Raw genomic sequence first — 13208 nt, forward strand, 5'->3', positions numbered from 1 at the left:
CATAGGTTCCCAACCCCTGCCCTACTAGGTCAGACCTGGAGAGAACTCCAGCTGGATTGCCTTATCCCATATGAGAGAGCTGACAGGCTAAACCCCTTCCCAGGTCTGTGGGTGGGCACTGGGGAGAGCCAAACCGAAAACACAAGGCTGGTCTATTCCAAAAGGAAAATTTATTTAAAACGCCTGGGTGCAAGTGTGAGGAGACAGACTAAGCCATGCCGGCAGCAAGGGAAGGATGGAGCAGGGTTTATAAAGGTTAGTTAGGAGACTCCGAAAAAGCAGCTGACGTCTCTGCCTCTATAGGTTCAAGGTAATATTTCTTCATATGTGGGTTGGAGTGGTGCCAGAGCTCCTCCCAATTGTTTATATCCCGGCTTGACTATCTATTATCAGCATCAGTTGTAAAAAGAAAGCCTAGGCTGCTTCAAAGGTCCAGGGCTGCAGTCCCCCTCCTCCCACGGGTTTTCACTGCCCTTGGGATGGCGGCTGATCTATCACCACAGAGCAGATAACTGATAGAAACTTGCCTGCTTAATTTTCCAGTGATATTTACAGAAAGGATGGCCTGTTGCAGGGGAAGATGAAATATTGAGAAGCATGTAAGGTCATGTAAGCATGACTGCTCTGCTCTGAAAAATGCTATATACCTGTGCTTAAGTTAATGTTTTATTTAGAACACTTTTTTAGACCGCTAACAACAAATATTAAATTGCTAGATATCTTCAGTTTGCTAATACAGTGGGGTGAAGGAGCTGGTTTAGGCTGCCCCTTCTTTGAACTGCCAGCATTATGTGGCTTTTGAGTGGCATTTTCCCAAGGGGGCTTCATCTTGCAATAGTGCAACTGGGTTCTAGGCTGGTCAGTAAACTGCCTGAGGACAGACAGGTGCTGTGTCCTCATTCTCTCCACGTCTCCTTAGCCGAGGGCACAGTGCCTGCCCTTACTGGCTTGCAGGGGCCTCCTCTTTCCTCTCTCTATCTCTAGCTCATCAGAGTGGGTGTTTGTGCTCACGATTCCAGCTCCCAGTAGCTCCCTGCCACTTCCAAGTCCCTGAAAGCTAGGTTCTGCTCCAGCCTTCATATAAGCCTTTTCTGTCTATAACAGCCCTTGGTGAGTGAAGTGAGCCTGGGAGGGACTGTGGTAAAGTAGAAATGAAGGATGCCTCCCCTCCAGGAGGCAGCCACTTTACAGCTCCAAGCTATGCTGGCATTATGGCATGGGCTGAGGTTGCTAGATCCTTCCATCTTTCAAAAGAAAACAGAAACCTGCATCTGTTGGTGAAATCACCAGGCTTATAAAAATTGGTGACTCACCCAGTTAAACAAGACTGGTCGGTGCCCTCTGCTCTGTGAATTATCAGCCCCTGGAATTTGTCCCTTTATTCCTTTCCTCTCTCTGAACCCTCCCTGCAGAGTTGGGGCTGTCCCACAGCTCTCGTACAGCCTCCATGTCAATGGCTTTCAAATCTTTTAAGTTTCTATATAAAAACTGTGTATATTTCAGATGTTCAGCATGATGCTTTGACATACATATACCTAAGGAAATAATTGCTACAAACTAATTGACATGCATCGTAACCATTTTTCTGTGTGTAATCAATGACACGGAAATACATTCTCTGAGCACAGTTCCAGTATTCAAAGAGTATTATTAACTGTAGCCATCATGCTGTGCATTAAACCTGTAGACTTACTTATCCTACCTAACTGCAACTTTGTACAACTTGAGTCAACATCTCCCCGCCTCCCCCACATGATAACACCATTCTACTCTGCTTCTAGGTAGTTGACATTTTTAGATTGCATGCATCAGTGAAATCACGCAGTATTTCTCTTTTAAGAGAGCCTGACAAAAATGTCCCTCCCCTCACAGCCCACACTGATCATCAGTCCTCGGGGACACCTTGGAAGTCCAGTCCTTGTTCTCAATCTCCACTATACTCATCGAAGGCTATGCCGTTCCTTGCCCATCTCTGGCTTCTTCTGTCTGTCATGAATCTTGTTGCCATGGGTTTCCTCTGAATGCAGGTCTGATCATCCTGCCTCCCTGACAAAAAATAAAACAAAACTTTCAACAACTCTTCTACAAGAAGGCTGAGCACCAGCGCCACTAACATGGCAGAAATATCCTTAGCTTTCCCACCGTGGTCCTGTCCCCTCTATGGCATCACCTGCCCCGTCACCCAGACCTGCTTCCACCAGGGCCACTCAGACCTGCTTCCACCAGGGCCGTGACTTCCTCAAGTATCCTGCCTCTGGCCATTTGCACAAGTTCATTGGGAATGCCTGACTCATTTGCATCGCCGTGCTCTCCCCAACTCCCAGCCCCATCCTTCACTCGGTCAGATCCTACTTTGTATCTCAGGGTAAATGTGATTTCTTCAGGAAGCTTCCTCAGGCCCCATCCCAGACAAGAGTCAGCCCCTGAGTGATACCCTGCGCTTTTCTTTCAGGGTATTTATCACAATTGCGACTACATAATTAGAAATATGATTGTTAAAAGTCTGTTTCCCTTTATAGAGTGCAAGACTTCATGAGGAACAGTGTGTGTGTGTGTGTGTTTGACACCCAGTGTGAATCTCACAGGAGATAGATGGCACATAAGGCCTTTGCCAACTGGTCGCTTTAGCTGGGTCATTTTCAGAGTACATGGACTCACAGTCACACCAAATTTTCTTTGGATCCAGAGCAGAGCGTACACTTGTTGCCTCCGTGCCACGGAATGCCATTCCCCAAACACCCTCCATCCCATCTGCAGTGTCCCCCTCCCCAGAGGCGAATTAAGGTCAGTTGAGGCCCTGGGCGCAAAAGAAAATGTTGGGCCCCTTAAAAAAAAAGAGAGAAACGGGGAAAAAATACATGTTAACCATATTTTTAAATAAATAAAAAAGATGATGTACTATTAATGTTAAAATTGCACATATGAAACCAAACTTGGTGTCGTTAGAAAAAAGTGTCAAGTTGGGGTTTTGCAGGGCCTTCAGAAGTCGGGGCCGGGGGGCGCACGCCTGGTGTGCCCGCTGTTAAATCCGCCTCTGCCCTTCCCCATGGCCCTCCACTAGTACTTCTAGCAGAGCCATCAGGCTCCAGCACACAATCTTTCTGGGCCCCAGAGAATGTTGTGAAGAGTAAGTGGTTTATATGTATAAAGCATATGGCTGTCGCATTGAAAAGACTCTATATATACATATAGGTCAGTATCTTTGCTGAGGATTTGAGGAGCCACAGGACAGACCACATCTTATACAAAACAGTGCTTCCCTGTTCCCCTCCGTCTGCTTGGGCTCTCCCTCTCTCTCTTCCTCCCTCTTCCCGCAGATCTTGGGACAACTGGAAAAACCCTCTTCCCTTCTTATCGAAAACAGTCCACCACCGCCAGATTCCTCGAGGAGCTCCCTGTCTGGTCCCTGTCAGCATATTTAAAAAAAGAAACGCAGGGCTCTTCAAAGGAATTCTAATGCAAACTATTACTATATGTCCACACTTGTTAGAATTAGAGGTAATGCCTGTGGGTAATGCCTGAGGCACTTATAGGGTATTTAATGTTTATGGAGCAAATGAAGAAAATGAAGATCTTCAAAAATAAGATGTGAATGTTCTTTTATTCCTTTTTCAGGCCTTCAGCATATATGTATCAAATACATAGAGTCTCTAAGTGTTGTTCTTAGAATCAGAGTTGAAATACATCCAAGCTAAAGCTGCTTATAGTTTATTGGAAGACACAGGACAAGGGAGAGACTGCTTTCCTCAGAGAGGCAGACGAAGTGTTAGAGGAGTTCTGTTTATCTTTCACTGCCCAGGAAGCCCTGCCTTGCAGGAATGTTTCTTTCTTTGGGACTCAAAATGGGAGGAAGACCTTCCTAAAACGTCAAATAGAAGATCCACTAGATCTAGGAGGAAAAGAAGTCTGTGACACTATCCCAGGAAGCAGTCTGGTTAGCCTTCTGGTACCTCCAACACCCATTTGTCATCTTCCCGCTTAAATTTAAGGAGATAACCTGAAAATAATATTTCCAAAGACCATTCTACATCTAAAATTGGTGACAGTCAGTGCTCCCTATGGGGTTTTAGTTCAGCTCAGGTTTTTCTCTGTTATCTATAGAAAGAATTTTTTAAAGCTGAAAAGAAATCAAATTCAAAATTGGGGGAAATGAAAGCTATACTATAACTTCGTTCAAATGTCCTAATTTTGCTCTTTGAGTAACAAGATCATTGATGTTGTTTAATGTTAAATTGTGCATTGAAAGAAGGCAAAAATGTATATCTATGCCTGTATTTACCTCCCTATTCTGTATATCAAACTTAAAGGTCCCATCCCCAGCAAACCAAGCAACCAATACAAAAGAAAACAAAAGCTATTTAGTCATTATCTAAGCTGATAATTACATCCTTTGTCTATTGCCTTCTATAATATATTAGTTGTTGCCCAAAGCAACAACATGTCAAGAAATTCCATCCTTTTATGATACAATAAAATTTCTGTTAAAAACATTATATTGGGAAAGCCAATCTCTTTTTTCTTGTAAGCGCAGGTTTTTTATTTTTTTAAAACAAATATCTCTTCATTTTCTTGCTGAGAATAGTTTTCTAATAATCTTGTTCCAGTTTCAAATATTAATGTGTAATATCTCTTAACTGGGTTGTTTATGAACCCTTCACTTTGTACTTTTTGAAAACAACCAAAAGAACAGTTTCTAATTAAATAAAGTAAGTAGGACACAGGACCTCAAAGAGCTATATATTTAATAAGCCTTTGTGTTCTTATCACATTTTTCACTCCACACGAATCACTGTAAAAATGTGCAAGGTGAAGAAATTGAGTACCTAGTACCACTTCCACTAGTCAGTGGTGGATAATATCCACGCTGGGAAAGCAATAAAAACTACATAAAATTGCCATCACCTGGAATAATGCTGTCACTTAGCAACCTTTTGATTGTCACTGGCTGGAGTGACACCCTTTGGTCTACTAAATCTTCCATTTCCGCAGCCATCCAGGGACCCGCCTCATCATCGACCATTCACTGCCTCATTTCTCAGAATGTAGAAGAGCCGGCAGACCCCCCTGCCCCCAGGTCCTCTCCTCTCAAGCACTACAATGGAAAGGCCTATTTATAAAGCCATGTGGTATGGCTCTGGCTTAGAACTTGGAGTCAGTGGAATATGTGAGGAGAAATGGGAGCGATGACACCTCACTTTCTGTCTTTATCTCACTCACTTTCTGCATGACCTTAAGCCAAGTTGTTTAACTTCTCTGCAGCTTATTTTTCTCTTTTTTAAAATGAGGGGGTGGGATCCTATGAAATACTGGTTCTAAAATGTCTGTGATCTTAAAACAGAAAAATACACATTGACTTCTGACATCTTTGCAGCCTTACAACACAACTGCAAATTGATCTTTAAACTGGGCTTTGTGACAGTCAAGTGTCTTGACCTTAAGACAGACCTTATAAAGTTTTTTGTTTGAAATATACCAAAAGCACAAAGATAGAAAACATATAATCCCACTCTCAAAAGTTATATATATATAATTAAAAATTCTGTATCACCCTTCTGTAACTCTATTAATAGCATGGTGTGCAGTCTTCCAAACTCCATTCCAGCAAGCACCTTATTAACAATGGGATTGTCAAGGGTCGTTCTGATGACCTGATTGGCATCACCTAGAATTGTGCTGCACACACTTATGCAACTATATGTGACAACTTTATGGTTAGTTACTTTTCCAAAATGGTTCAATGAGTCAAAGTATCTCCATTTTGAAAAACTTCATCATCCTTTAAAAAATTTTTTTAAAAGATACAATAAGTAATAGCATTACTGCTTAGTACTTAGTTTGATAGGGCTAGTACTTAGTGAGCTTGGTAAACAGCAGGAGTAATGATGAGAGGAGAGGAAGAAGAGCCAAGAAAAGACTATGTGAGGACCTACTTTGATTCTCTTTTTGGAAGAAAGTTGAAAGCAGTGTCTCTGGAGAGGCCCACATCTGAAGACAGTGTGAGGTGCTTGACGTTTTTATTAAAAACTCATCTTAAGCCTGACCTGTGGTGGCGCAGTGGATAAAGCGTCGACCTGGAAATGCTGAGGTTTCGCCGGTTCGAAACCCTGGGCTTGCCTGGTCAAGGCACATATGGGAGTTGATGCTTCCAGCTCCTCCCCTCTTCTCTTTCTCTGTCTCTCTCTCCTCTCTCTTTCCTCTCTAAAAATGAATAAATAAAATAAAAATTAAAAAAAATAAAACTCATCTTAAAAAAAAACCCTCATCTTCATTAAACATTACTCATTGTGCATTGTGGCCAAGAATTATTTGGCAAGACCAAGTTTCAAATGAAACATGAAGTAGTTTATTTCATCACAGGGTGCATAGTGTTTTAAAGGCAGCACTGAATTCTGTCTTTCTAGCTAGTTAGGTGGTTTCTACTGGGGCACGCAAACGTAGGTTGACAGTTCTGAGTACCTGAAACACAGAGTTTCTTGTATTATTCTTTATTGATGGTATTATTTATTTTTATTAGAACTATAAACCTACTTTGGCCCGCCCCTGTATTTGGAAGCAAGAAAGAGTTGTTAGATGAAGATGATGAGTCAATTGTGCTCCAGGAGCCCTGTTATGTAAATTACCGGCTTAAGGTTGAGGCTTGGGATCACTGGGTAAGCAATTTCACGTAACCTAGTACATAAGGAGGGAAGAAACTATTAATACATTAGGTTGGCCTGGTTTTCCTCACCTTCAGGGACTAAAGTGATGCAATGGCTGGAGGAAAAACTCAGATTTTCATGGGCTGAATAACTCGGCATTTCTTATTTCTAGGAACCCCCTGCTCTTCTCCCACTTGGGGCTTTGCTCATGGTGTTCCTTCTACCTCAGTTTCTCTTGCACGCCCCTGACTGACTTTCCTCCTGGACAGCCCTGTTCACTCTTACAGTTCAGACTCTTGAGTTCCCTGTGAAGAATCTCATTTCCACCATCACCTCCCACTGCTAGTCAGAATGAGTAGCACTTTCCCTTTTGTTTCTGAACCTTGCTGTTGACAGATCCATCTCCTAGACTAGATTGTGTTCCATTTAAGGGTGCAGATGGTGTCCACAGCATCTGTACTTTCTATCTGCAGGCCAGACAGTGCCTGGCAGATGGGAAGAGTCTAGAAATGTTTGCAAACTTCATGTAATCATAAGGACAATATGGAAACCTAATAGGAGATTGTTTGCTTTAGAAACATAGACGGACAGCCTCCATCAGGTAATCTTTTCTTTCCTAATCTTAGATTCAAGTGAACTTGATCCTTCAATGATGTTGGACACTGGAGAGATCGTTGATACAGGATCTGATTATGAAGATCAGGTAATTAAAATCTAAAATTATCTCTCTGTTTAAATATTTTTAATTTCAGCCTTTGTTACTGTTTTGTGAAAATCAGAATTATAAATCGTTTTGTGAAATCTTTACAGGAACATATATCCCATGATAAATCATAGCAGCCTACAGCTATTATGATGTCATTAAATTTGGTCCTTTAGCTATTCCTTATCCACAGATCCAAAATGCAATTAATGAAGGAAAGGTTTGTAGTCAAAAATTACATGCAATAGAAATGAGGTTACATGAGTTATCCTGCCCAAGAATTTGCCTGTGCCCCTCTTAACCAATAATAAACCAAAGATATTTATTAAGCATTAACTACAGGTTTGGGGCTCTGCTTTTCTATTTCCAACCTTTGAAAGGTCTGATGGCAAAAGACAACACAGCCAAGGAGTTAAAAATATTTTCTATTTGAATAAAAGCAAAGAAATTTATCTGGGTCATTTTCCTCTCAGCAGAACTCTCCCTACTGCTATATTTTAATGTTCCAAAATATCAATAGTTGGCAAATGATCCAATTCTCTAATTAGGCTTTATTTTTTAAAAAAGATAATATCTGAAACTTCCTTCCACCTCCCATTAGTGCACTCTGCAATGGCTGAAAGCCAAGTGAACAAGTTCTGGGATTCCCCCCCCCCCCCCATCTTCAACTAATATATGTCTCAAATAAAGCAGAGAGATCTGAGCACTCTCCAAATTCAATGGCTGGCTACACATTGCATATTCATATTCAGAAGCTATTTTCACAGGCGGTGAGTTTTCTTTCCTTGTATCACAAAGAAAGAAGTTATTGATGAGTGATGTAATGGCTATCACATACTTATAGTAACTTTTAGCATTTATTAGGAACTGAATACATACTAAATGTTGTGCTAATTTTCTTAATTTGATTATCTCACTGATTTCTCACTACATCCTTAGGAAATAGGAATTATTACCTTTATTTCATAGACAGGAATATTAAGCAAAGAGTTATACAAGAAGTTTGACAGTAGGGACACAAACTTTGAGCACATTCTCTGCCTTCTTTCTTAGCTTCTGAAGACAGGCCATTCACTGGCCCGTTTTTGGTGCCTTTTCAGTTGCTAACCTAAGGCCTCAGCAGAGGCAAACGCCAGACAACCGCTGGTGAAGGTGAGCTCACAACCCCAAATTCCAGGCTGCACAGAGAAATAAACCCTAACCAGAAATTCAGCTGATTCATTAAATGAAAGGATTCATACCCCAAAAACTAGAGATAACAGAAAAATCTGAAAGAAGTCTTGATATAGGAATATTTTAAATGACAAAGAGATAATGTGAAGATTTGAAACCATAATACAAGTACTGGGGGGGAAATGGGAAGGAAGAGGCAGGAAGGAGAAAGGAAGAAATAGAAATTCTAGGCACAAAAATATTGTTGAGATAAAAATTCAGTTAACAGGTTGAATAGTAGAGTAGACATGGTTAAAAGAGACTTGGTGATAGAACTGAGGACATTGCCTTAGAATAACATAGAGAGCTAAATAGTTGCCAAGTATAAGAAAGAACTTAGGAGACACTAAGGATGGAATGACTGGGCATATTTTAACAGGAATTCCAGAAGGAGAAAATGGAGGGGAGGGAACAAGGGCTGTACTTTAACAGATAATAGTTGAGAATTTCACAGAGATGGTAAAAGACAAGTCCCCAGATGGATGGGGTGCAACCAGTCCTAAGTAAGTTTTATTTTTTAATTCTCACATATTCTTTATCCATCTAGTCATCCATCAAATACTAACTGAGTACATACTGTGTGCCAGGTATTGTTTAGGCATTTGAAATATTATATATAATGGTATGTACGAGGCAAGTAGCTTACAGCCTAGTGGGAAAGACAGATAGTAAACAATAAACATAGTAAATTAGTAAATTCCGTAAATTGTCAGAAGTAGTAAGTTCTGTGAAAAAAGGAAAAGTACAACACGGTAAAATAATTAGAAATGTGGGATGGGGGGCATATTAGAGGGTGGTCAATATTAACTTAGATGGCCTCATAGAAGAGGAGTGATCTGAGCAAAGATTTGGCATATATTGTAAAATGTAAGAACACAGAAGACAAAGAAAATAATTAAAATTGAAAAGGCATTACCAACAAAGGAATAGCAATTTTGGTAGCAGCAGATTAAATACAGCAAGAGCTAGAATTTATTGAGTACCTTCTATAAACCAAATACTGTGTTTTACAGATCACATGCATTATGGCTAATCCTTACCATAACTCAAGAAGGTAGTTCTGTTATTCCCAATTTACAGCTGACCAAACTGAAGCTCAGAGAAGTTCAGTGACTTCCCAAGACCACACAGCGAGCAAGTTGAAGAGTCAGAAATCAAACTTTGCTCAGTCCCACCAAAATCTAGTTTCTACTTACACCGCTTCAAAAAACCCTTCTCAAGCTCACTGGTAATCTAGTACCAATTCCAGTTAACACTTTTTAGTTATCTTTCTTGACCTCTACTGTATTCATTCACCTGACTTTTACTGTAAAGAACCAGGTAGTAAATATTTTAGGCTTTATGGGCCATAAGGTCTCTGTTATAGTTACTCATATTCCGCTGCTACAGTGCAAAAGCAAGCATAACTATACTTAAACAAATGAGTGTGGTATATTTGTGTTCCAGCAAAGCTTTATTTACAGATACTGAAATTTGAATTCTTGGCAAATTTCATGTAATTCATTTTAACTATTTAAAAATGGGAAGTTCTCCCAGTCTTAATTGGGAGACTGGACACAGACAGGCAGTGGAGTGGATTCCATCTGCAGGGAGGGGTTTGCTGATTCCATCTGTAAACCACCCCTATTTTATTTCAGATTTTTTATTGAATGCATTGGGGTGACATTGGTTAATAAAATTACACAGGTTTCAGATGTACAGTTCTGTAATACATCACCTGTACATTGCATTGTGCATTCCCCCATTCTTGGCTTTCTCCTCTCTACTAGCATCTAACATTTCTAGAGTGTTTAATATTATTCTAAGTTCTTCATGATTATTACCCCATTTTACCTTTTATAATATGAGATAGATATATTATTACTTCTTTATTGTAAGTTGTTTAGAACATCTTTGTTTAAAATGTGTATTTATTAAAATAACAAAATATATTTTAGCACTTATTATAGTATTACTTATTAACTTTATATTATTATCCCATTAAGGAAACTGGGGCACATAAAAATTAAGCCATTTTTTCAAGGTCGCAAAGCTGGCAAGAAGTAAAGACAATGCAAACAGCTGTCTGATTGCAGAGCTGTGACCAGGAAAGACAGGCTAGGTTCTGCTACAGTGACAAATATAACTCAAAATCAGAGTGTTTTCCTTCTAAAGGCTTTCTTCCACGTGACTTCCAAAGGGAATGGAGATGGAAAGGACAAGAGCAGGAAGAAAACAGACCGGCTCTTAATTGCCCATGACCTCCTCCCACATTCTTTTAATACCCCCCGACCCTGGTCCCTGGCTCTCCCTACACGCAAGAGGGCTGGAAAACAGAGCTTGCTTAGTGACCAGGAAGGTATAGATCATGAGCACCGAGCCAGCCAGCGAGGCCACAAAGCTCTTGTTTCCTAGTGTGCTTACTTTCTCTTGCTGCTCCTCATACTCCCCAGCTCACTCCTTCTTGGTTTCTTTGTTAAACTCCTCTCTGTCTGTCGTTATTTAAATGTGGATGCTCTGGCCCCTTCACACCTCACTGCACGTGCTCTCTTTTGAGAAGCACAGTCATAGCCATAGTTTTGCATACGTCTCTCTACTAAACAGCAATGGTTGGGTTTCCCATGTGCTTCTCAAACTCAACACATCCAAAACCAAACTCACCATCTTCCCCCACAAAATCTGTTCGCCCTTCTGCTTTCCCTATCTCTGTGAATGATACCACCATCCTCCCAGCTGCCCAAGCCAAAAACCAGAGCATCTTCCTATCCTTCTTCCTTTCTCTCCCACCCTGCATCAGTTAGATGAAGAAGCCAGTTCGTACTCTGGAGCAGGAGTCACTCCGGACCTCCCCAGGCCCACGGCCGCTGCCCTGGTTCCCACCTTCAGCCTTCCTCCCTGGGGCCACTGCGGCAGTTCCTAACCAGTGTCCCTTCCCCGGCTCCTCACCTGTCAAAATCGTCTTTCTGAAAAGAAAAGTCAGTTCTGGCATTCCACTGCTTAAAACCTTTCTTACGTCCTCATTGAAGCCAGAATTAAAATGGAACCTCTTACCAGGGTACATGAGAGCCTACGAATTGGAATCTGAACCCCTGCATCCCTCCCAAACTCACCCCTTGCCAATCTTCAAATCACACTGGGTGCTCCAGCCTCACCGAGCCATGTGCAGTCTCCCTAAGCAGGTTGTGCTTGGCAGCCCCTTTCCTCTGCATGGAAGCTGTGCCGACCCCATCATCTCTGTCCCAGATAACCCCCACTCGTGCCGCCTCAAGACCAAGCTTCTCCTTGAGGAAGTCCTTCTCTTGTCATGTGTTCGGTTCACCTTCTCAGGGGCTCCGTAAAGCCCTGTGCTGTAGTATTCTCTCGTCTTACAAGGACTGTTCTGCTCCGTGTGTGTCAGTGAAGCCTGCCACACGATCTGGTTCATAGCACGTGCTCAGTAAATTTCCATTATTTTTAAAGCCAATAAAATGATGTCTAGTTCTTCTACTTAATATGTGATTTTTTGATAACTTGCTAACTCTTTTGAGCCTGGGTTTCCTCTTCTAGATGATGATGGTAATGATTCCACTAAGAATTAGTTGTAGGAAGTAGGGAGTGCTAGTTACCTAGTTACATTGTACAGAACAAATGCTTCAAAAATGTGAACACTGTGCTTTTTCCTTCCCTAAAACTCAACGTAGACTGAACTTTTCAGGAATGGGTGCCATTCTGTAGGTGACAGAGGCCACCATATCTTCAGCTAGAACTAGATGAATGCTAATTGTCTGAATATGTTTGGTTTCTGATCTGGTGTGTAAGCACTTAGAAGTCACCGCTCTGCCCTAACAAGAAGTAAAAAAGCTGAACAAACTGAAAAATCAATGATTATTAGGTCTGTTAGAGAAGTGAGGTCATAAGACAAACCTCTACACCCAAAATTGGAAAGGCAGACAGGAAAATTCTGAGAATCATAACAAACCCAGGAGCAAGAATCTCCACAGGAACCAGTGCCAGGTAGGAAACCCAAACTGTAATTGACAAATTGCAGCGGCTCAGTGTGGGCAAGTCTGAGAGTTAAAAACTCCAGAGTGACCCAGATAGAGAGGTCCCACACTTTTGTGAGTTTCATCTCCTGGAACTTGACCAGGTTCCCATAGTGAATATCAGAGAAAAATCTCCTTGTGCTTCTGGCGGAGCAAGGAGAAAGGACCATGTTGAAAAGCCCAGAGCAGTTTGATTTTCTTAACAAGGTTTACTCCCAGGAGAAACTGATTTTCCCAGAACCTAACCTGCCGAGTCTTTATCAGAGCCTGCCTAATCTACCTACGAGAAGGAAAATACCAACTCCTGCCACTTCTAGCCTTTCTGCCCGACCTAAAGTGTGTGTGGGGGAGGACGACCTAAGATGCACTGGTGAAGTTTACAGTTCAGGGGCATAGGGTCTCCAAAACGCTGTGACCTAATCGAAGGACTGCCTGCATTTCGTAGAACAACTCCCATCCTCCCCACACACACTTTGCCACCATATTAGTAAAACTTTATTTACTGCAGTTCCTTTTACCTAGTGCATTATGTCCAGCTTTCAACAAAAAATTACAAGGCATGTTAAAAAGCAAAAACACAGTTTGATGATGCTGAATGAGCATCAGAACAAGAGTCAGATATGGCAGGAATATTCAACAACAGAAAAAAGAGGG

The 13208-nt window shown here is 41.4% G+C and overlaps 1 protein-coding gene across 3 annotated transcripts in view; it reads left to right on the forward strand.

Moving 5' to 3' along the window:
* Positions 1–13208, forward strand: part of AK5 (adenylate kinase 5) — a 241717-nt gene that overhangs the window by 139209 nt on the left and 89300 nt on the right. For all 3 annotated transcript variants that reach the window (XM_066376595.1, XM_066376596.1, XM_066376597.1), the window contains one exon: positions 7265–7341. In XM_066376595.1, coding sequence (XP_066232692.1) covers positions 7265–7341 — 77 coding nt within the window. The remainder of the gene's footprint in view (positions 1–7264; positions 7342–13208) is intronic.

This window comes from Saccopteryx leptura, chromosome 3 (genome assembly GCF_036850995.1).
Source record: "Saccopteryx leptura isolate mSacLep1 chromosome 3, mSacLep1_pri_phased_curated, whole genome shotgun sequence".
Lineage (NCBI taxonomy): Eukaryota > Metazoa > Chordata > Mammalia > Chiroptera > Emballonuridae > Saccopteryx > Saccopteryx leptura.